At 45.7% G+C, this 25153-nt stretch overlaps 1 protein-coding gene across 2 annotated transcripts in view; it reads left to right on the forward strand.

Annotated features, from left to right (window-relative positions):
- The window catches only part of hsd17b3 (hydroxysteroid (17-beta) dehydrogenase 3), a 111657-nt gene that overhangs the window by 61840 nt on the left and 24664 nt on the right, over positions 1-25153 (forward strand). For both annotated transcript variants that reach the window (XM_085984952.1, XM_085984956.1), the window contains exons 6-9: positions 1102-1146; positions 1934-1968; positions 13230-13311; positions 16425-16490. In XM_085984952.1, coding sequence (XP_085841078.1) covers positions 1102-1146; positions 1934-1968; positions 13230-13311; positions 16425-16490 — 228 coding nt within the window. The remainder of the gene's footprint in view (positions 1-1101; positions 1147-1933; positions 1969-13229; positions 13312-16424; positions 16491-25153) is intronic.

The raw sequence follows: 25153 nt of genomic DNA on the forward strand, positions 1-25153 counted from the left end.
TTGGGAGAGGGCTGAGCGGGATGGTAATGTCTATGGCTCTAACCTAGCTGGAGTCTGTGGCTTCAGGAGAGGAGGGAAAAAAATCTTATAGAAACATAGGAGCAGGAGTAGGCCATTTGGCCCTTCGAGCCTGCTCCGCCATTCAACGAGATCATGGCTGATCATCCAAACCCTAGCACCCGGTCCCTACACTGACAGCCATCCCACCCAAGCCCTATCCCCGTAACCCCACGTATTTAATCCCCCCTAACACTAAGGGCCAATTTTTTTTTTTTATCATGGCCAGTCAACCTAACCCGCACATCTTTGGACTGTGGGAGGAAACCGGAGCACCCGGAGGAAACCCACACAAACACAGGGAGAATGTGCAAACTCCACACAGACAGTCACCCGAGGCCGGATTTGAACCCGGGTCCCTGGCGCTGTGAGGCAACAGTGCTAACCACTATGCCACCGTGCTGCCCCTATACATTCTACACAATTTTGAAGTGGATCAAATGGTTGATATGGCTGAAATATTGATTTGCATTGACAGCAATGTATAAATAAACCCTTTGAGATGTTTGTATAAAGCTGGCTTTGTTTCATTTGCTGCTTTATCTGGATCCTTGTAAGATTTTATAGTTCAGTTGGATTTACTTTAAAGCAATATTCTTTGATAAAACTCATTGCTTTATCTTGGAAGTTTCTACAACTATAATAGTTACATAGCTTTATCTTGGAAGTTTCTACAGCTATAATAGTTACATAGTTAAGTTTAGCTACACCTTAAATGTACTTAATGTGACTCTCTACTTAAACAGAACTGCTGATTTCCTGCTTGGTGACTGCAGCATTAACACTCAAAGGGACTGGATTAACCTCCCTGCCTCCATCACCCTGCTTGCTGCCCATTCTAGTAAATGGAGTGTCATTTGGCCATTGAGAAGATGGCTTTCAAACCTGCTTTGTATTAATACAATTGTAATTTTTAATTTTATGGGAAATATGAGATCGGGATTTGCTTTATGGGTATTCAAAAATATCTGTTACACTTATTGTAATAGTACCGATTCTAATCCTACTGTATCACTTGCTAATTTTCTTGTTTCTGTACATTAGACCATCAGTGATATGATCGCTGTTAACATGGTATCTGTTGCCAAGGTATGTGGTCTATTACTATGATTTGCTTTTTTTTATAGAAATGTGACACCAAGTACTATTAAAGCAGTATTGGATGATTCTCATTTCATGACTATGTCCTGTGTAAATTCTACAAATGAAAGGCTTTTGTAATTGTTAAATCACTGTCATTGGTTTTCATTGTTAAGTAGATGCCTTGGTATGTTATGAATGCAATAATTGGTATTTTTATACATGATAAAATGTAACTATTTACAAGTTGTTAACTGCTCCACTGATGGCAAGCAAATCTATTGAAGTATAATGCTGAAAGTTTGCAAAACTGGAATGATAACTTTTAGATTCAGTTTAGTGTTGATGTATAGTTACTAAATTTTGAAGGGGATTCAAGAAGCTAATCCATATAAAAAGTGGCAGCGGAGGAGGAGGAACCTGCTGCTTGCATCCCTCCTTGACTGAGCCTGGGGATCTAGACCTCATGCGACCTGTTTTAAAGAAGGATGAATTCTAAACCTCTGCACTGATGCAGTCACTAGATTGTGTTTAGCAATGTGCTGCAGATGGTGGCTCAGATGGAGGAATCCATTAGTGGCATATGTAGAGCAGTCCATCATGGACACTTACCACCATAAGCCCAAATTCCCCTCTTCCTACTGGACTCCTAGGGATCAGACTTGGTTTTGTAACAAGCTTTACAAGTTAATATCAGCAAGAAATTGTGTAGTTTGATTTTGGTGGTTCTTCAATACATATTGCTGAACAGTCAAAACATATTTTTAAATAGACTCTATCTTGCTATCATTTGCAGATGACCCAGCTTGTCCTGCCAAAAATGAAGGAGAGGTAGGACTTTGAACTTTTTCATAATTTGGAGATGTCTGATTAGTCATTAGCAGAAGTCCTTTATCATTTTACTAGAGGGGTTTTTAAAAGGAAAACAATATATTCTAAACATCAATGGAATTAAAATAAATAGAACCGAATTTTATTTGTATAAATGGAACCGAATTTTATTAGTACAGGAAACTTTCTGGTATCCAGCACGGACAGGACCGACGTGGTGCCGGTTCATCAACAATTCCGGATAACGGAACGCTATAGTAAAAGATACGGAGCTCAGAGCTCCGTATAAAGCAACAAACCCTGTTGCTTAGCTTCAAAACAATCGGCACAAGTTGCAAGCGTCTCTGTAGCTTAGCAACAGCTTCAGCTACACCCTTGCACAGCAACAAATGGAGTAAAAAATGTAATAAAAGTAATAAGTTATCTGAACCGACTCCTGAATTTTGCCGGTGGATAGAGCGTTCCAGTTATTTAGGGGCCGGTTAATCGAAAGTTTCCTGTATAGTGCTGACATCACTAAATAGGATAACTTGCATTTGCACTTGGCAGCAGGTTTTTGTTTATGTGTAGCCATTGTACAATATTCCACCTCAGTTCAGCATACATTCTTTCAGCCAATTAAGGGCAACATGTAAATGAATTAAAAATGGCTTGTTCATACATCCTAATGAGATACATTGGGTATAAAGGACAGAGTTTGCTGATGTATAGAAATCAATGCGGTTGGAAACTCTAGCAGCGCAGCAATAGTGCGAGTCAAGTGTGTTTATTGTGGATAACTTGGAATGATTGGCACCAGATGCTTAAAAACTATGATTTATTGGGGGCTGAAAAGTCAGGCCAGTATCAATGGTCAATTTACAAATTTGATTCAATGTCTATATTAAAACAAAAATTGTGACCATCACTGTTTCTCCACATCTGTTTACAGTGAGTCCAGACACTTGGAACAATTCTCAAGTTACCAAACTATAGATGATCCCTAAATGTATGTTGATCTGAATGTAGGTCCCATGCACCAATCAGGAAACCATCAGACGTGAGTGCTCCTCTCCCTGGCCCAGTCCTGAGCTGCTAAACACCCCCACCCCACTGCATCCTAATTATTAACTTGCTGCAGCTGCCCCCTGAAATTGTAAGGTAGTATGCTATGGAAGAAGTTGACTGGCTAGATTTACTGTTTTCAAAGGGGTGCAGAGTGGAATAGCTGGGTTTGGCACAGGTGGAGTATGAATCGGTGCTGGGCTGGAAAGAATGTGGAGACTCCTCCAGTGCTATGACTCTTCCCCATCCTGCATGACTGCCTTGCTGAGTCCATTCCAGGTTCTGTTCTCCCAGCTGCCTCAATCCCAGCCTCCACAGGGCTGCCTAGTTTTTAACCTAGCCCCGCTTGGCAGGAACTGAGTGAAGGGTTAAATTGGTGTCTGGGAGCTCCCTGCATCTCAACCATTTTAGCTCCAGGTTGCTGATTGCACATCAGGTGCCTGCCCCAGGCAAGCGGGGTCCTAATTAAAAGGTCAAAGTCACACTCTGATGTTATATCTGCCCCCACTGCATTTTAACTCTAAATTGCAGGTGCCCCACCCAGTCTTGGACTTACCAGCAAAACCCAGTGGGATTGGTGTCTGAGAGCCTGTGAAGCAGTATAAAGGGTGGGCAGAGGGGGGTTGGGGGTGCTCTCAGCAGTAGCTCACTGGAAGCCCGATATGCATATTACAGGTGGCCACCTCCTGAAATGGGCTGCGCTTCTCGAGATCCAACTCAGATGGCGACGGCAGGGTGCAGCATGTAATTCCATTTTAAAGTTGCTACTGCCCATTTATGCTGGGCAAAGGGAGATTAAATTGGTCCCAGAGAGATAAACAGGAAGACCGAGAGAAATGAATAGAATTGGAGACTGGGTTACAAGCAGCAAGAGTTGGGGGAATAAATACTTATCTGAGCAATCTCTCCGGTTTAGCAAATGCCTAAAATTATTGCTATATAACTTTGCTTCATGTTCTGTATTATCCAGTATTCTCCTTGCCCATCCAGATACCAACTAAATATTCTTACTTAAGGAAGAGTATAACAGAAGTACGAGTCTGAGTCAAAGTCACAGATGAATTATTGTACTGCATCTTGCATGCTCACATAAAATACAGGCTGCATATTGGGCAAATGGGGTGAATTGTTATCATGCTTTAACAGCATATGAGAGAAATCAATGGATATAGGGGAGGGAGATTAGCAAATAAATGGCAAGTCCTGGGCTGTTTTTACAAGGAATTCAAATTAGATTCCTGGAATGGTGCAGTTGGAGACTTGTGCTGTTTTGCTCATCAATCTACCTGTTGCACAATCTATCGTTGCAAATTTAAATACATTCACAAATCAAATAAATCGGTTAATGATTTTGCATTTGCTTCAAGCTCATTCAGATTGAACTCAATGATTACTTATTTTTGATGGTGAAATGTAAAAGTCCATTCCCATGATTCCAGACTGCAGAGATGAAGCTCCACACATGGCTTTTATGGCCCTCTCTGGCTGCGAACCATGAGGCATAAATCACGTTGATAACAGGTGATCTGCGCCAGTATTTTTCAAAAGCAAAACACCGCGGATGCTCAAAACCTGAAATAAAAACAGAAAATGATAAATACTAAGCAGGTCAGGCAGCATCTGAGGAGAGATTTTCAGTCTAAAATTAAAATGTTTTGTAACATATCTAACAAGACCAGATAGTACAAGAATGTATCTAAGGTGGAGTAAAAGCTAGATTTAAACAGCACATGGCATTCCTTTTGTGGAATATCATAATCCATCAGATTTGGCTGGACCACTTCAGGTGCTATTGGGCCTCCTGCTCCTTGAAAAAATAACAACAACCACCTGGAGACCAACGCTAACCCTGGCTTCTTTTCTCCATTAACAACTGTCTCCTTAAACCCCACTCCATCCTTCAACACATGTGAGGAGCTCATGGACTTCTTTATCGCCAAGATTGAGACCATATGTTCAGTTGCCTCTGCTGGATCCCCCCCTCCCCGGCCATTTCCCCATGTCCACCAAGCCAAATCTCACCCCAGTCCTGAACCTACTACTTTCTGCAATTCCTTTTTAACCCCCCTCATGCCCTCTCCCGAGCTCATCTTGTACATGAACTTCACTTCCTGCTTCCTTGAACACCATTCCACTGAGTACAAAAGCATATGCACTTTGGGGTCTCAAGTAGAAATAACTAACAATCCTGTACCTAAAAGGAGTACTGTCTTCTTGAAGCTGTTTAGCAAACCTTTTTCTTGTAACCAAATGCATGATACATTGATGTATACATTCAAATGAATTACCTACATTGCAACAGTGCCTACATTTCAAAAGTACTTCATTGGCTGTAAAGCACTTCGGACATACTGAGGTTGTGAAAGGTGCTATATAAATACAAGTCGTCTTCTTGAGTGATGGGGTTAAAGAAACTCTACACCATCCAGGACAAAGCAGCCCGCTTGATTGGTATCCCCTCCACCACCTTAAACATCCACTCCCTCCACCACCAGCATACTGTGGCTGCAGTGTGTACCATCGACAAGATGCACTGCAGCAACTTGCCAAGGCATCTTTGGCACCACCTCCCAAACCTGCGACCTCTTCCACCTAGAAGCACAAGGGCAGCAGGTGCATGGGAACACCACCACCTCCAAGTTCCCCTCCAAGTCTCACATCATCCTGACTTAAAAGTATATCGCCAATCCTTCATCGTCGCTGGGTCAAAATCCTGGAGCTCCCTACCTAACAGCACGGTGGGAGTACCTTCATCACATGGCCTGCAGTGGTTCAAGAAGGCGGCTCACCACCACCTTCTCCGGGGCAATTCGGGATGGGCAATAAATGCTGGCCTTGCAAGCGATGCTCACATCCCATAAAAATGAATTTTAAAAAACTTGTACGTGAATAGATCAATTGCTTTTCTGTCTCCCCAGATTAAGGTTGACTTCCTTTTTCAAGTCCAAAACAAAATGAGGACAGAGTAGCATAGAGGCAGGGCAAAGGGTGGGAATCACTGCTTTTTGAAGTTTTCTTCACTGCTGATAAACTTTCCACATTTTAAGTCCCAAGAAGAGTGGGCTGGGGAAAATAGGCTTTTACTTCCAAAAAAGAACAATTTGGTATCCAGTTTATTACAGAAACTTCTGGACTAGCTGGTCCAAAAGTGGATAGATGTTGATAATGTATACATTCCCTTACTTTAACATTTGCCCTGTTTTGTTTGGACTGACTGGTGGCATTGGGTGAAGCCACCAGAACAATTCAAGGCCCCTCCCCCATAAAAGGAAGGTACTGTGGCGGAGCCACCAAGGGTCTCAGAACAATTAGTAATAATCCCTTTAACTACAGTGTAGTGCAGCCGCGGACTGCACCTTTAAACTGCCTGTTAACTGTACTGTATTGTGTTTTCCTGCACTCCACGTGATGACGTCATTGATGCGCCTCAATAACTTCAAGGCTCAAAGTTAACTGGATAAAACAAGGCTTTTATTAGCAAAGAAAGATGCCTGTGTCTTCACCTAGCATTCTGCTGTTCTGCTGCAAGACAAGCCTGGGCTTGTCTTAAGTAGGGCCAGGTATGGGCGGAGCCGACACACCCAATGGGGAGAAAGGGGGCGGTGCCCTATATACAATACAAGGTAAAAACACAGGAGCAGGCAATACAATATATGTAGTTAAATACAGTCTGATGAATGACATATTTCATCACAGTCATGACGCCGATCACGTGACCGCCAGTGGCGCGAAGAACGCGATGACATCATGACGTCAGCTTCCAGAATCTTCCAGTAGTCGTCGAGTGCCCAGCAAGCTGATTAGACCTGTGTACCGTTTCTCCTGTAGTTTCCTTGTTAACTTCGTTGTTCATTAACACCTGTTGATTTGATTCATCGAGTCGAAGACCTTATTTAGATAGGAACCTCCGTTCCTACATTGGTGACCCCGATCTCGTCGGACAACTTTCGTCGAGGATGAACACGAACGCTGTCGCCCTTAAACTGCCGCAGTTCTGGGAACAGCAGCCAGCAGCATGGTTTTTCTAGGCAGAAGCACAGTTCGCTCTCCGGGAGGTCACAGCGGATACGACCCGTTATTATTATGTGGTTTCCGCTCTCGACAGTGCCATGGCCTCGCGGGTTGTCCGCATCCTTGGCAGCCCACCGGAGGAGGGCAAGTACGAAGCGCTTAAAGCCCGTTTGCTACAGGTATTTGATCTTAATAAGTCGGAGCGTGCACGCGAGCTTATTTCCATGCCCGGCCTCGGGGACTCAAAGCCGTCAGAACTGATGAGTCAAATGCTCACGCTGTTGGGCGCGGAACCCCAATGTTTTTTATTCCGTGAGCTTTTCCTCTGCCAGCTACCCGAACCGGTTCAGGCGGCCTTGGCCAACACTGCCATCACAGACGGTGCTGAACTCGCTGCAGAGGCAGACAAGATATTTACTGTTACGCAGCAATGTTGTGCAGCCACGAGGCACCTTTCCCCCACGCGAGCGAAGCCCAGCCCTCCCCCAGCCCGCGTACCACGCCCGTTTTGGCGTCAAAGCTCGATGCTGCTGGCCTCCTTGCAGTTTCCCTCAAGAGAAAAAAAACTCCAACAAGCCCGCGTCCTCCCGGACGGACGACAAGGTCTGAAAAGCACGGCAAGTTAGCTATGGCGGTGGGCTCAGCGGGCAAACTCATTTACGTTACGGGCCGACAATTCCTGTGCGACACTGGTTCACAGTGCAGCATCCTGCCAGCTTCGAAACTGGACCTACTATCCGGAGGCCATGGGCAATAAACGGCGCTGCCATGCGTACGTTCGGTAAACGGTCGGTAAACTTAACCTTCGCTGGTCAGCGTTTTGTCTGCGACTTTATTACAGCTAAGGTCTCACAGGCCGTACTGGGAGCTGATTTTTTCTGCGCCAACGGTCTGCTGGTCGACGTCCAACACTGCCGACTCATTAATGCATCCACTTTCCACGCAGTGCCCTGCCACCGCAGCACCGCCGTGTCCTGGTCGGTGGCCTGCGCGGTTCCGTCGCAAGACGGGTTTACGCGCCTGCTCGGCGAATTCCCGGAGCTCACCAGGCCTACTTTTTCGGCTGCAGTCACATGGCACGGGGTGGAGCACCATATCTCCATGACCGGCGACTAGAAGCCGGCAAGCTGGCAGCCACAAAGGCTGAGTTCCAGACCATGGAGCGCCTCGGATCATCCGGCGTTCGGACAGCCCTTGGTCCTCCCCACTGCATATAGTACCCAAACCAGGCAGCGGATGGCGACCTTGCGGGGATTACAGATGCTTAAACGATGCCACGACACCGGACAGGTATCCTATTCCCCACATCCAAGATTTTTCGGCGCATCTGGCTGGCAACTCTATATTTTCTAAAGTGGATCTCGTGCGTGGGTATCACCAAGTTCTGGTGCACCCTCCAGACGTCCCCAAAACGGCAGTCATCACTCCGTTCGGCCTTTTTGAGTTCCTCCGCATGCCATACGGTCTGAAAAACGCAGCTCAAGCATTCCAGCGGTTGATGGACTCTGTCTTACGGGATCTGCCCTTCATTTTTGTATATTTGGATGACATCCTAATAGCCAGCAAGGATACGACAGCCCACATGGCCCATTTACGTACACTTTTCGCCCGGCTCAGCCAACATGGCCTTATTGTTAATCCGGCCAAATGCACGTTTGGAGTATCCAGTATTGATTTCCTGGGACACAGGATTACCCCAGAAGGCGCCGTCCCGCTAGCCACCAAGGTAGAGGCAGTTACCGCATTCCCGCGGCCTCACACAGTCAAACCCCTGCAAGAGTTCTTGGGGATGGTAAATTTTTATCATCGTTTCGTCCCCAAGGCGGCCCGCTTAATGCAACCTCTGTACGAAGCACTAAAAGGAAAGTCGGGCAAGGATTTTCTCACTTGGACACCGCAAATGGACCAGGCGTTCCGCGATACCAAGGCGGCGTTGGCGGATGCAACTATGCTAGCAGACCCACTCCCGGGCGCGACTGTTGCCCTCACTACGGATGCCTCCGACTACGCCATCGGAGCAGTTCAAGAGCAGTGGGTCGACGGGGGTTGGCAGCCGTTAGCCTTTTTCAGCCGCCAACTGCGCAAGAACGAGCGAAAGTATAGCACTTTTGACAGAGAGTTGCTAGCCCTGTTTTTGGCCATCCGGCATTTCCGTTTCCTTCTAGAAGGTCGTCCGTTCACTGCATTCGTGGACCACAAGCCGCTCACCTTCGCCATGGCCAAAACGGCGGAACCTTGGTCAGCTCGGCAGCAGCGCCACCTCATGTTTATATCCGAATTCACAACGGATTTGCGGCACGTGTCAGGCAAGGATAATCTCGTGGCGGATTGCCTGTCCCGGTTTCCAGTCCAAGCAGTACACCTGGGCATCGATTTCGTCAGACTGGCAGAGGATCAACTGGCAGACCCAGAGGTACAAGCATTTAGGACCACGCCTTCCAGTTGGCAGGTTGCAGACGTGCCGTTTCAAGCGGCAGGAACCACGCTCTTGTGCGACACATCCATGGGAGTGCCCCGGCCCATTGTGCCGGTCAAATGGCGCAAGAAAGTGTTCCAGGCAATCCACGGGTTATCTCACCCGGGGATGCGGGCTTCTCAATGGCTAATGTCCCGCAAATTTGTTTGGAAAGGCATGCATTTGGACGTCCGGGACTGGACAAACAATTGCGTCGAATGTCAAAAATCCAAAGTCCACCGTCACGTCAAGGCTCCGGTGGCCAACTTCCCGGTGCCTGAGCGCCGTTTTGGCCACGTTCACGTGGATTTAGTAGGTCCCCTTCCCGGGTCTCGTGGATTCACACACCTCCTGACGGTGGTAGACTGGACCACCAGGTGGCCAGAGGCGATTCCCTTGGCCGCTACCACCGCAGCAGACGTCGCCAGGGCGTTTCTTTCGTCGTGGGTGGCTCGGTTCGGGGTGCCATCGGACATCTCCTCGGACCACGGTCCGCAATTCACATCAGAGCTGTGGAACACAGTGGCACAAGGCCTGGGTACCAAGCTGCACCGTACCACTGCGTACCATCCGCAGGCGAATGGTCTGTGCGAAAGGTTCCATCGGTCTCTCAAAGCGTCCCTCCGTGCCAGCTTGAGGGGACCCAACTGGGTGGACAGGCTCCCATGGGTGATGCTGGGCCTCCGGACAGCCCCAAAGGAGGATCTTCAGTCTTTATCGGCCGAGCTGGTTTATGGCCAGACACTCAGAGTGCCAGGTGACTTTCTCCCTCCACACACTGAACCATGGTCTGCAGCTCAACAGCTCCTACTACATCAGGAGGCGGCTAGGAATTTCCTACCCGTCCCAACCTCGCAGCATGACCTGCAGAGGCCTCACGTCCCGACAGAGCTCATGAGTTCGGACTATGTCTTTATTAGACAGGACGGCCACAGAGACCCGCTCAAACCGCCGTATACTGGACCTTTTCATGTCATCTCATCAGGGGAAAAGTTTTTCACAGTCGAAGTCGGTGGAAAGTCCGATACCATCTCTATCGACCGGCTGAAACCAGCCACCTAGATCGGAGTGAGCCTGTCGTGGCTGCCCAGCCGCCTCGCCGTGGTCGACCGCCGTTGGCCGCCAGACCGGCCGCCAGACCAGCCGTGCGCCAGCCCACCGTCGAACAGCCCGATTCAGCCTCAGATGCGCCTGCACCTCTGTCTACCGTTTCTGCCTCGCCCGAGACACCGCTTCTGCCGCAATCCGGCACTGGTTCGTCTACTAACGCCCCGTTTCCGCTGCCTGAGTTTCGTCGCTGTTCGTCCAGGATCATTAAACCTCCTGCTCGGTTGACAAGGTCCGTTAAAGTGGATTCTGGGGGGGCGCCTGTGGCGGAGCCACCAAGCGTCTCAGAACAATTAGTAATAATCCCTTTAACTACAGTGTAGTGCAGCCGCGGACTGCACCTTTAAACTGCCTGTTAACTGTACTGTATTGTGTTTTCCTGCACTCCACGTGATGACGTCATGACGCCGATCACGTGACCGCCAGTGGCGCGAAGAACACCATGACGTCATGACGTCAGCTTCCAGAATCTTCCAGTAGTCGTCGAGTGCCCAGCAAGCTGATTAGACCTGTGTACCATTTCTCCTGTAGTTTCCCTGTTAGCTCCGTTGTTCATTAAAACCTGTTGATTTGATTCATCGAGTCGAATACCTTATTCAGATAGGAACCTCCGTTCCTACAGTACCATGAATAAAATGATGGATGGTCTGTCCAAACCAAAAGTCAGTAACTAGTAAATTCTTGAAATAACAACTCTGGAATTTGGCCGGATTATACATTTAGTTTCCTATAGTACCCACCAGTTGGGGGGGAAAAACGACCCAATGCCACAAGACCAACTTAAAGCATCCACTCCACCCCATTCCATTTAAAGTGGTCCCCACTAATATAAACAGACGGTCTGTACAAACTAAATGTCCGGTTATTGGATTGATGCATTCAATCCCTCTGGTACCCACAGGTTAGGGAAAGATTCTAGAGAACTGGTGGGCATATGCCAGAGCTCTAAACCTGGGCAGTCATTCTGAAAGATCATGCCCAGTGATCTTTGGCCACCGGGATACGTGTACTGTGGATTTTATTGAGCCTGGGAGTAGACCCACTAGGATTAGCTGTGCTGCTCCAGCCTATCTCTGGGGAAAATTCAGTGAGATGGGTGCTGGATCACAAGAGCAGGCAGAATTCCCGCACCATCATACTTCTGACTAAACAGTGACAAATTGGAATATCCAGCCCAGAGTTGAGTAGTATAAACTGGGTTTCTGTTAAATGTATAATTAACATTTGCCATGTACTAGGATGAAAATAACCTGTTGGTAGTTGGATGCAATTGTACTAAGTTTGACTTTTATCTATACTGCCATAAAAACAGTCAAAGTGAACCTGTTTATTCTCCATTTCATTTCATTTCAATTTTATTTATCACATAACTAAATACAAGAAGTGAAATCTAGTCACAATTACTTTAACTGCTATGAGCCACTTCTGATATGATCTTGTTTGGCGAAGCATAGCTGTAAGATTTTCAATCTGCTCTGATCTAGTCTTGCTGCACCTGGACTGACTTGTTGCCACTTACACTTACTGTGCTGCTGTGGCATATTTCTGCCACGGCTGGCATGTGGGCCAATCGGTGCTGGGCGTGCTGCCTAATTATTAGATGAATGAGACTCTGGAACATTAGGCTATTTCCCTTCTTGCACCTGAAATTAAATTGCTGCTGCAACGTGTTAGTGGAAAACCTGTTCTTCAATTGCAGCACTTGTTTCCGATGTTGAATGCAAAAGAGAAATTTATCGTAGATGCAATGGTGCTGTGATCAAAAGGGCAGATAGTAGACATGCTGCCAGGTTTTTGGAATTTTTTTTGTCATTTTCTGGCAGTGTGACTTGAAATCACTTCTGTCAGTGATTATTTGCCCTTCTCTTGACCCCAGGAACAAGGGGGGAGGGGATGAGGAGGAGAACAAGAGGGGAGAAAGATTTTAACCTAATGGGTAGAGTGGGGTAAGTTAAGTATTAAAAATCTGAATCCCGACCCCAACCCACCCACTTCCGTGTTGAATGGAGACCAGTTGGGCAGCCAACCTGCTGCCAGGAGGCGGATTGGCACTTTAAATATGATAATAAGACCCGGAAGCCTCTGATTTAACCTGCTGTGCAATCAGGCTGACTTCCGGGCAAGGAACTTCTGGGCTTCCTGTGGCCTACCAGGGGGCCCCCTGCTCCGGATGGGGTCAGAAACTTAAACTTACAGCCAAGGTGCCTGTTTTTTTTATTCAGTGTCTCTCTAGCAGAGTGGCTGACTCCAGGAAGTCGATGAATAATGTCATCCATTTAAAAAATATGGCACCCTTAAGATTGAAAATGTCCCAAGACCCTTTAGAGAGGGGGGAGGTAAAATACATTTTTTTTAAAACTAAAGGAACTGGTGCCAAGTCATGGGGAGGTGACTAAAACCTTGGTTGAAAAGATGAGTTTTGAGAAGAGTTTATTATGGTGGAAAAAGAAATGGAGTGGTAGTGGGATGGGTATAGGCAGGGAGTTCCAGAGAATGGGGCAATGTGGCTGAAGAGAAACATGTACAAAAAGTGTTATGGCAAATAACTGGATATTCTGAATCTAATCTGTTTTCTCTTTGGAAAGACAATTAAGGTTATCTGTAAAGTATATTTTAATCTTATACAGCAATATTGTACTTTCAGGCAAAAGGGTCTGATCCTGAACATTTCCTCTGGTGTGGCTAATGCCCCATGTCCTCTGTATTGTTTGTACAGTTCTACTAAGGTGCATTTAATCATTTTAATCTAGTAGGCCTATATTTCCCTGTAAAATATATTTTTGTATTCCTCTATTTAGAACTAGAAGTAACAATTCCTAAAGTATGGAATAAGCAATTAATGATGGGTATTTCCTCACATCTGCTCCAGCTCTGCCCTTGTAATTTCATCACAAGCATGGTGGATACCCCATTTATTTATGTGCATAAATGGGGTTTCTGTTGTATTTCCGGTGAAGTTACAGCAGTGGAGCAGGAGCAGCTTCGAAGAAATTCCTGGTCTAAACCAATGATGTGTAGCTCTGATCAGAAAAATATACAGGAAGCATTATGAAAACTGAATTCTGATAACTTGTTTCTGGTTTTTCAAAAAATTATTTTTCTTAAGTCTTATTTGACTACCATTATTTTGGATGCTCTCAATAAGGAAACTGAATAAATTAAATGCTATTGGAAGGTGAAACTTAGTAATTCCTCCTGTCTTCTCCTCCCCCCACCCTCAGTCATTTAAGCTCCTGGGAGAGGATAAAAACCCAGGGCTAATAAAGATACTCAAAAAATTCTTCTCCAACCCCTTCAGGTGATTGAAACCAGTCCAGGCGATCACATAGACCAAGTGTTGCCTATAAAGACACTTTCCTCTTATGATGTGATCTCTGTCCTAGTCAAGAACCTGTCTAGCTCCCTCTTGAAGGCATACAAAGAGTTGGCACCCACCACAGAGCTGGGAATGTATCCCAGAGGCTCACAAATCTCTGGGAAAAGAAGAACCACCAAACACCCAGTCTATCTTACTCTTGCATAGTTTAAAGTCATGTCCCGATCCTCCCCTCCCCAATCTGATGAACTGGAATAATCTATCAATAGGGACGCTATCCAGCCCTTTAATTATTTGATAGACCTCTATCAGGTCTCCTAAGTCTACGCTGCTCTAAAGTAAATAGACCAAGATCCTGAGTAGCTGAGGTTCTTTAATCTAGGAATCATTCTTATGGCTCTCCTGGACTTTTTCCAAGGCCACTGTCACTCATGTGGTGCATGACTCTGGATGCGGTCTGACCAGCAACCTATACAGTGTCAAAATTATGTCCTTGTAATGAGTGGCTCTATTAATACAACACTCTTGTTGGCTTTAGATACAGTTTCTCTACATTTCTCATGAACCTTCAGTGATCTATGCACAATAACAAAGATTTTTTCTCTCTTGACATTTTCAATACTGTTCCCTGCAAATATACATGTATTCTGTGTTGGCCCTACCCAACATGCATGACACTGACAAATTAATTGTGATAAATATAATGTGTAGCCCACTCCCATAGCACATCTGAATCTTTTTTGGTTTGATTGCACTTCTCTACCATCTTACCCATTGTACAGATTTTGGTGTCATCTGCAAACTTACTTGCCATACTCCAACACTGCTGTCCAGGTCATGACTGAAGAGTAGCGGGCTTGGGACCAATCCCTAGGGGACACCACTAGTAACATGTCTCCAAGCTAAACCGCAAGTCAACTACAACTTTTTGGCGGTGGGATTGGAGCCAATTCCTAATCCAGCATGTCACATTTCTATTGATACCACAAAATTCCATTATTGTGAGGTAACTTGTCAAAGGCTTTCTGAAAGTCGCAGTAGACAATGTTTACTGGATTTTCTTCATCCATTACCCTAGTGACTTCCTCAAAACTCATTTGTTAAGCATGACCTTTTTTCAGAAGCCATGTTGTGAATTTCTTATGGCCCCTTCCCTTTCCCAGTGATCATACAGGGCATCTCTTGTGATCACTTCTAGCATCTTCCCAATAATGGATGTCAGGCTGATAGGCCTGTAATTCCTGGGCTCCGATTTGTCTTTTTTTTTTTAACTAAGAACTACATGAGCTAGCTTCCTGTCTAAGGGAACTATCCCTGACTCTTGAACTATTGAAGATACAGGCAAGGGGCTCATGGAGCACATGTCCCATTTTGTTAATTACCCTTGGATGAATATTATCTGGACCTGGAGCCCTATCAATTTTGAGCTTTGCTAATCTATCCAAGGTAACATTACTATCTACTTTAACAATACTATTCAATACTGAGCACCCCTCATCTGGAACATAAGATTCATCTACAGGAGTAAAGACTGATGTAAAATAGTCACTTAGCAGCTCTGCCATAACCTGAGAATCCATTTGAAATTCCCTAGTACCTGTTAGTGGTCCTATATGTTGTCCTTGTCTTCTGACTTCTGACATAGCTAAAAATACTTTTGCTATTATTGCCACAATCATGCAACATCTTTCCCAGCGATCTCTTGGCTAATCTTATGGCTGTTTTTGACTTTCTTATTTGCATGCAGTACTTTTCCCATCTAGTAGGGTTGCCCAGTCAACTTTTGCCAGATTTTCAGCCATTTTTGTAAAGTTAGTTCTTAAACCTGGGACCAGCATTAGATTGGCTGCAGCCTTGGATTGGCCAATAAGATTAAACCTAATTATATTATGATCAGAGCTGGCCAGGTGTCCCCCCACCCCCCCCCCCCCACCACCACATGGAGGTTTGATCCAGCACCAGGGTCATTGCTAAAAAACAAGACCTAGAATTTGTTACCCCTAGTTGCCTCACCTTGTGTGAGGAAACAATCATTGGCGTCCACAGAAGTCTCTGCTACTCTCCCCATTACACTAGATGGTTCACCAACAGACCATTTACTATTGGGAAAGTTGAAGTCTCCCACAATGCAAATTGGCTTAGAATTTTTTTTATGACCATACCCTTTAAACAAATTATTTTCTCCTCATCCAATCGTGTTCAGTTAACTACGTCAGTAGCAAGTGAAAAGAGGGTGGTACTAATCTGGAGACAGAAGGAGGGAGCACATACACCTCAAAAGGTCATTGTCTTTGAAATAGGAACAATGGCAACGCAGAACACCACAATATTCAGTTTTGCTGTTTTCTTGACTTTATGAATGTGAGGTCTGAAATTCCATAGATATGAATGCATTCTATTGCATATCGCTTGATTTAAAGAAATCCTCTTATTAAGCTGAGATCTTTAAAATAGATTTTTGCTTGAAGTATTCTGGATAATTTAAAATGCATAAATTTATGTTTCTCTTAAATGATTTGCTAGGTTTTTATGGAAAGATTCTCCAGAGGCTGTCAAGCTGAATATGGTTCAAAGGGAATTATCATACAGGTAAAAGTGGATTATACTTTTTGAGGATGCTTGTGTGAAATGCAAAAACATGGTGCCTGTGCTGTGTTTCTGCTGCATTTCCACTGTATATAAATATTAGTATTTTAGTTTTGCAGTACAATATTTTAGATAAACTTCATAGTAAACTTTGTTGAAGCAGACCAGTAAAAATATATCCAAAATAGCATGGTTCAATTCATATTGCAGTAATGTTCTAGGGATGAATGGACATGGTTTCACACAACTCCTTACATAGTGAGTTAGAACACAATAACTTGAGAAAAGAAAAGGCCATTTGTCCCATTTCATGGGTCAACCCCTCCTAATTACTTTCCTTCAGTCCTTTCTCCAGAAATGCATCAACTTGTTTCTTGAACCCATTTATATTGTCTGGTTTAATAGCTTTTCTGATGATTTATTCCACAATTCTGTATTACCCTTTGAGAGAAAAATGTGCTTTCTCACTTCCCTTCTTATCCCTAGCTTCCTAATTTTTAACTTCTACCCCCTGGTATTTGAACCCTTTACCAAAAAGAAGAATTTTCCATGGCCACTTTTGTCAATTTCTTTCTAATCTTGAAATCACTTAAGTCTCCACTTCCAAAGATAAAATGCCCAATTTATTTGAACCTTTCATCATAACTTAGATTCCTGACACCATGCCATTTTCAGGGGTTTCTGTGGTTCTTCTGCTGAAGTTACAGTGAACAATTGGGGAACCCCCATGGAAATTCACCACCTTGGTTTCTAAGCAGTATTTTTAATTCTTGCTGCAGTCATACTACCAATGTATGTGAAGGTTGCCTTCCAAACTGCTGCATAACTACTACAGATGGGTTCCCACTGATTATTTGCTATGTTTATTAAGTATTATTATACAATCTCTGGACATCAGTAGAGAATTTGGGCCTGACTTGTCTAGTTGTGGCTTTTTGTCATCAGACATCTTTGCTGCCCACTTTACTTGTTTTTTTTTTAATGGTGTTGGTGGTATTTCTATTACCAACCATTGGCAGTGACTACTGGCTGATGTAGATCTACAGTGCTCTATTGAAGTAAGAATGCTATCTCACCATCACAAAGCCCAGAGCATACCTTGTGGTGCAGTGTGGAACATTATTGTGGAGACATCCTTCTCGGCATGGCTTCAAAAACTCCCAGCTGTCCATTAAAGTTCTGCTGAATAGGTCATGTTGAATAGGTCAAGTTGAATATGGTATGGCTGTTATCCTGTACAACTCCACAGGATCTATTTTTCAAAGTCTGTGCTGGAAGTACAGACTTATTGGGCTGGAGTTGTCAAATCTTCAAGGACAAAATCTACAATTTATTTTAGAGCCAGAGAAAGAGATAATATTGGTGGGGAAAAGATAAAGAATGAAGCAATGTTATTTAGTATCATTTAAAGTCATATTTTGTCTGCAATTTTTTTTTTACAGCTGTTTGAGCATTTTCCATTTCAAAATTCTGTGCTGCAAATGTTTCATCCAGAGGCAAAGCAGCTCAGAAAATCTGTTCTATGTATGTTTTATGCATAATTCTGCTACATAATCCACATGCTACTGATTGTGTTCAGTATCTCATGGTTATGCTTTCAATTCTGTCTTCCATGAGAATTGTGCCAAAGGTACGTCAACGTTGTAAGTTTTTCTACTTCATGCTTTGTATTTCCTTCATGAAGTTATTCATTTTGGACTTTGCAGCCTAGAAGTTAGTTGACAACAACTTGTATTTATATAGCGCCTTTAACCTATTGAAACGTCCCAAGGTGCTTCACAGGAGCATTGCCAAAAAAAATGTGACACCTGTGGTGTATGTAACCGTTCCACCTTTAAGAGAACTATTTTAAGAGTTGCACTACTTTATCTTGGCTGCTGTATACTGTAATACCGGTGGTGACCACACCGGTATATAAGTGCTGTGTTATGATTTATTGGGCAGTTCCGCCCTGACCTTCGACTAGTAAAGACCTGTTAAAGTTTACTCTTGTGGTCTGTGTATTAATTCTCAATATAACTCACAGACTTAACAGTGGCGACGAGTACGATCTTACCCTGCGGCAGAGATACATCCAAGGCAGTTTAACGGGCGTCGAGAAGGAGGCATCCGCCCTCATCATTCTGCTGAGAAAAGACTCGGGTCTGCAGAGCAAAGGAAGAATTCTGACACGAAGCCTTCCATCAGCAACAGGCAGTGATCATCCCTTCTATCACGGTGGTGGGTAAGCTGATCAGCGACGAGCAGCAAGTCGGCCACGTTGACTGTGAAGTAGGGGAGGGAAAAACGGAGGATATAAGGGCGGAGAACTCGACCACGGCCGGGGAAAAGAGTCGGACAGAAGTCGGGGCCAGAGGCGCTGAGACTGGGGCAGCATAAGGCACGGGAGCCGTGGTGAATGCAAACGCAGCCGGTGTAAAAGACCGGGCTGCAAGCGGGCTGGGAGATGCAACAGCGTCGAGAGAGAGCTCGACCGTGACCGGTGAGAAAGGCCGGGCAGCTACCGAGGCCGCGAGGCGCAGCGACCGGGACGTCGTAAGGCGCGGGAGAAAATAAAAAAATTAAAAAAAAACGCGGAGAACTCAGTCGCAGCCGGGGGGAAAGGACCGGACTGCAAGAGGGGCTGGGAGGCACGATTTGAAAACCGCTGGGGAGGGCGAACGCAGCAATACGGCAATCGCCATTACAGCCAGCGGGGGAGAAAGGCAAACGCGGGAAGCCGCCATTTTTGTAGGCGGGGAAGAAGACGAGGGCGGGAAACCGCCATTTAAAAAAAAAGTTAAAGAAAAATTTCTTTTTGTTTCTCAAGAAGAGTGCGAGGATGCCTAAGCGTGGTAACATCAAAGATTTCGATCCCGATGTTGAAGATTGGGCCACGTATGTAGAACGCATAGAGATATATTGTAAGGCAAATAAAATATCAGATGAAGATAAAGCATTAACCTTACTAAACTCAATGGGTGCGAAGACATACGGGCTATTGAAGCATCTTCTAGCACCAGCTAAACCGGCGGATCAGACTTTCGCTAAAATTGTTGCTATCCTGAAAAATCATTTGAACCCCACACCGCTGATGTTAGCGGAACGATTTAAATTTTATGCGAGAACGCAACTGAAAGAGGAAAGCAACGCGGAGTATCTAATTGAACTGCGGAAGCTAGCGAAATACTGTCAGTTTGGGGAAAGTCTGACAGAGGCACTGAGAGACAAATTCGTGTGTGGATTGTCGAAAGAAGGAACACAAAAGCGGCTGCTTGAAGAGAATGATCTTACACTTGATAAGGCTGTCACTATTGCAGCATCGCACGAAGCCGCAGCGAGAGGCACTGTGGAAATGCAGCTGAAGGCAGCGGTACTCAGCGTAGATCAAATGGCTTTGGGGACAACGAAATGTTATCGTTGTGGAAAGACAACACACGATCAGAACCAATGCTGGTTTAAAAACCAGGAATGTAGAAAATGTGGCAAGCTTGGTCACATAGCTAAAGTATGCCGGTCAGGAAAGAAGATCAGCAACAAAAAGTCACCGCAGGAAAAGTGCAGAAAGGTACATAAGGTGGCTGAGAAGAGTTCGGATGAACATAATTCGGATTTAGACTCCAACAGCAAGGAACTGGGTAGTCTGAGAATTCACAATGTGAGTAAGGAAGCTGACCGACAAACTATCTGGGTCACACTTCAGATAGCAGGAGTCCAAGTGAAGATGGAATTGGACACCGGATCGGCGTTGACGGTCATGAATAAGCAAGATTACAAAAGGTTATTCACACATATTCCCCTACGGGATACGGAGATAGTATTGCAGACATACACGGGGCAAAAAGTATACCCCATCGGAAAGATAAAAGTCAAGGTGGTACACAAGGGCAAAGAACACCAAGGAATGGACATATATGTACTACCTGAGGGAGGTCCACCACTTCTGGGACGGGAGTGGATCAGGAAAATAAATATGGACTGGCACTCCCTAAATGCAATAACGGTAGATTCCGGAAAAAAAGATGTCAAACCTGAACGATTGTCCAGAATATTGGATGAGGCTAAAGAGGTGTTCCAACAGGGACTGGGAACACTGAGAGGAATTAAGGCAAAAATCAAGATTGCAGAACATGCAAACCCAAAATTTTTCAAAGCCAGACCGGTACCTTATGCGATACGACCTGCTGTGGAAGCTGAGCTGGAAGGGCTTGAACGTTCAGGAGTACTGTCTAAGGTGGACTGGAGTGAGTGGGCCACGCCCATTGTTCCCGTCATGAAGCGTTCATCGAGTAACAAGCCAGGGGAACCGGGAAAGGTCCGCATCTGTGGAGACTTCAAGATCACAGTTAATCCGGTGCTTCACATGGTGCAATATCCGCTTCCGCGGATTGAGGATATCTTTGCTTCATTGTCTGGCGGGAAACACTTCACCAAGATAGACCTGGCGCAAGCGTACTTACAGATGGAAGTTGAGGAAGAGTCACGCCAGTATCTCACAATCAACACGCACAGAGGCTTGTATCGATATAATAGACTGGTTTTTGGAGTGGCTTCGGCTCCAGCAATTTGGCAGAGGGCCATGGAGCAGGTATTACAGGGAATTCCAAGCACTCAATGTTACTTGGACGATATCCTGATTACAGGAGATGACGATGAGGAACACCTTGCAAATTTGAAACTGGTGCTCACCAGGTTGAAGGAATATGGCCTTCGAGTTAATCGCCAGAAATGTGAGCTCTTTCAGAAACGGATCTCGTACTGTGGTCATGTCATTGACCAGGAGGGGCTGCACAAGTCACCTGACAAGATCAAAGCTGTTGTGAAGGCTCCCGCTCCGGAAAATGTATCCCAGTTGAGGTCGTTCCTAGGGTTGATTAACTATTACCATAAGTTTCTGCCAAATCTATCCACGGTGCTGCACCCGCTGAATGCTCTTTTGCAGAAAGAAGTACCATGGAAGTGGAGCGAGGACTGTAAGAAGGCCTTTCGCAAAAGCAAGGCATTGATCACCTCGGAGGAAGTGTTGGCTCACTTCAACCCAACGCTACCTATTCGTTTAGCTTGTGATGCTTCTCCTTATGGTATTGGAGCAGTACTCTCACACAAGTTGCCAAATGGCTCGGAAAGGCCAGTCGCATTTGCATCCAGATCATTGACCTCCGCTGAGCGCAACTATGCTCAGATAGATAGGGAGGCTCTCAGCCTGGTGTGGGGAGTAAAGAAATTTAATCATTAGCTGCAGGGCCAGAAGTTTACACTGCTGACAGACCACCAGCCGTTGGTATCCATATTCAACCCTAAAAAGGGCGTTTCCATTATGACAGCGCAAAGGCTACAGAGGTGGTCCCTTTTCTTAGGGGCACACCAATATGACATAGAATACAAAGGATCAAAACAGCATGGGAATGCTGACGGTTTATCGCGCCTACCGTTGCCAACGATAGAAGAGGCGCCTACAGTGGACCCAGTGGAGATGTTCCACTCAACCATAGTGGAATGTCTACCAGTAACAAATTCTACCATCGAAAAGGAAACGAGAAATGACCCGACTCTCTCACGAGTCTACGATTTAACGGTGAAGGGATGGCCAGCACATGGCGAACCACTGTTGCCAGCATTCTCGCAAAGAAGAGAGCAGCTGTCAGTGTGCCGAGGAACTTTGATGTGTGGATCCAGAGTGGTGATTCCACCCAAACTCCAGCATAAAGTGCTAAAGGAGCTTCACGAGGGGCATCTGGGTGGAGTAAAAATGAAGAACCTAGCCAGAGCGTTTGTGTGGTGGCCAGGTATCGATGGAGACATCGAAGAAATGAGCAAGAGCTGTCTAGGATGCCAGAAGGTCCAAAACGCCCCACCACAAGCTCCTCTACATCCATGGGAGTGGCCCTCATCTCCATGGCAAAGGGTACATATCGACTTTGCTGGTCCATTTATGGACTCAATGTTCTTAATCGCGGTGGATGCCCACTCCAAGTGGCCGGAGGTAATAAAGATGTCCTCCACCACCACGGAAAAAACCATCACAGTATTAAGGACCATATTTGCCAGGAATGGGCTGCCGGAACAGATCTGTTCTGATAATGGACCGCAATTTGTGTCCGAAGAATTCAGGAAGTTCTTAAAAAACAATGGGGTTAAGCACTACACGTCCGCCCCATACCATCCCACCACCAATGGATTAGCTGAAAGGTTTGTCCAGACCTTCAAGAAGGCCATAAAGGCCATGGGCAATGAAGACATAAATCTACAACATAAGGTAGATAACTTCTTGTTGGCGTACAGGAATGCAACACATGCGGTTACAAACCAAACTCCCGCCATGATGTTTTTCAATAGAAGACTAAGATGCTGGCTGGATTTGATCAAGCCAAACATCAGAAGGGATGTAGAGAACCGGCAATTTCAAGGCATGAATGAAAGGCCAACTAGAACCTTCCAGATAGGTCAACAAGTTTTGGTCCGGGACTACCGTACCGAGAAATGGCAGCCTGGAACTATTTGCACACGACTAGGACCGCTGATGTATACCGTGGACATTGGTGAAAGCATAATAAAGCGCCATGTTGACCAGATCATAGAGTCATCCGAAAAGGGACAACCTACTCCACAACACTATACGCCTAATGATGAAGCAGAGATACCCATAGTATCTACCTCCGATCCGGTGATACTGGAATCAGATGAACCCGACACTGGCATTCAAGCCGAATCGACCTTGCCAAAAGAACCTACTACACCACCGAAAACTACTGCACCACCGAGGCGTTATCCGGACCGAGTCAGGAAGCCTCCAGAGAGACTGAATTTGTGAACTGTTTTTACATGAAGTTGTGTATATATGTTATTATGTTATGTTAATGGGGAATATATACTGTTAAGCTAAAAAGGGAGGATTGTGGTGTATGTAACCGTTCCACCTTTAAGAGAACTATTTTAAGAGTTGCACTACTTTATCTTGGCTGCTGTATACTGTAATACCGGTGGTGACCACACCGGTATATAAGTGCTGTGTAAAGATTTATTGGGCAGTTCCGCCCTGACCTTCGACTAGTAAAGACCTGTTAAAGTTTACTCTTGTGGTCTGTGTATTAATTCTCAATATAACTCACAGACTTAACAACACCAAGCCAAATAAGGAGATATTTGTGCAGATGACTAAAAGCTTGGTCAGAGAGGTTTTAAGGAGAAGTTTAGGGAGGGAATTCCAAAGCTTGGGGCCTTGGCAGCTGAAGGCACAGCCAGTGGTGGAGCAGTTAAAATCAGGGATGCTCAAGAGGCTAGAATTGGAGGAGCGCCGATATGAGGGTCATGGGGCTAGAGGAGATTAGAGATGGGGAGGGTCGAGGTCATGGAGGGATTTGAAAACAAGGTTGAATTTTAAAATCGAGGTGTTGCTTTGTGGCAGGACTTGGTGTGAGTTGGGAGACAGGCTGCAGAGTTTTGGATGACCAAGTTTTACAGAAGGCAGTAAATGGGAGGCCGGGCAGGAGTGTGTGGAAGAGTAAAGTCTGGAGTAGCTGAGGCAGGGGTGGATATTAGAGGTGGAAATAGGCAGTATTATTGAGGGCATGGATATGTGGTCGGAAGCTCCTCTCGTACATCTGTTTTACGGGCGTCTAAGCAGCCAATATGTTGGGCAGCGTGCATTAGCACATTGCACACCAGAAGTGCACTGCCTGCCAAGTTGGTAATGGCAGAAAAGAGGTGTCCAGGCCCTGACTTAAGTGTTGGGCCTTTTGCATATGTAAATAAGGTGCCAAATGCCTGTTTGAGCCCTTTGCATAGTTGTTCTGCCCTAAACACAAAACAGGGTATGCATGCTGTGGTGTATGTAACTTGTTCCACCTTAAGAGAACTTAAACCTGTTCCACCTTAAGAGATGTACTACTTTCTCTGGCTGCTGTATACGGTAATACCGGTGGTGACCACACCGGTCTATAAGTGCTGTGTAGTAATTTGCTGGGTAGTTCAGCCCTGACCTTCGACTAGTAAAGACCTGTTAAAGTTATTCTTGTGGTCTGTGTGCAGTGATTCATATTAACCATAACTGGAACACACAGACTTAACAGTGGCGACGAGTACGATCTTACCCTGCGGCAGAGATACATCCAAGGCAGTTTAACGGGCGTCGAGAAGAGGCATCCGCCCTCATCATCCTGCTGAGAAGAGACTCGGGTCTGAAGAGCAAAGGAAGAATCCTGACACGAAGCCTTCCATCAGCGACAGGCAGTGATCATCCCTTCTACCACGGTGGTGGGTAAGCCGATCAGCGACGAGCAGCAAGTCGGCCACGTTGGCTGTGGAGTAGGGGAGGGAAAACGGAGGATATAAGGGCGGAGAACTCGACCACGGCCAGGGAAAAGAGCCGGACAGAAGTCGGGGCCAGAGGCGCTGAGACTGGGGCAGCGTAAGGCACGGGAGCTGCGGTGAGTGCAAACACAGCCGGTGTAAAAGACCGGGCTGCAAGCGGGCTGGGAGACGCAACAGCATCGAGAGAGAGCTCGACCGCGACCGGTGAAAAAGGCCGGGCAGCTACCGAGGCCGCGAGGCGCAGCGACCGGGACAGCGTAAGGCACGGGAGAAAATTTAAAAAAAAACGCGGAGAACTCAGCCGCAGCCGGTGGAAAGGACCGGACTGCAAGAGGGGCTGGGAGGCACGAATTGAGAACCGCTGGGGAGGCACGATC

The sequence above is a fragment of the Somniosus microcephalus genome, chromosome 1 (assembly GCF_052327205.1).
Source record: "Somniosus microcephalus isolate GS21.2 chromosome 1, FLI_Smic_1.0, whole genome shotgun sequence".
Classification (NCBI taxonomy): Eukaryota; Metazoa; Chordata; class Chondrichthyes; order Squaliformes; family Somniosidae; genus Somniosus; species Somniosus microcephalus.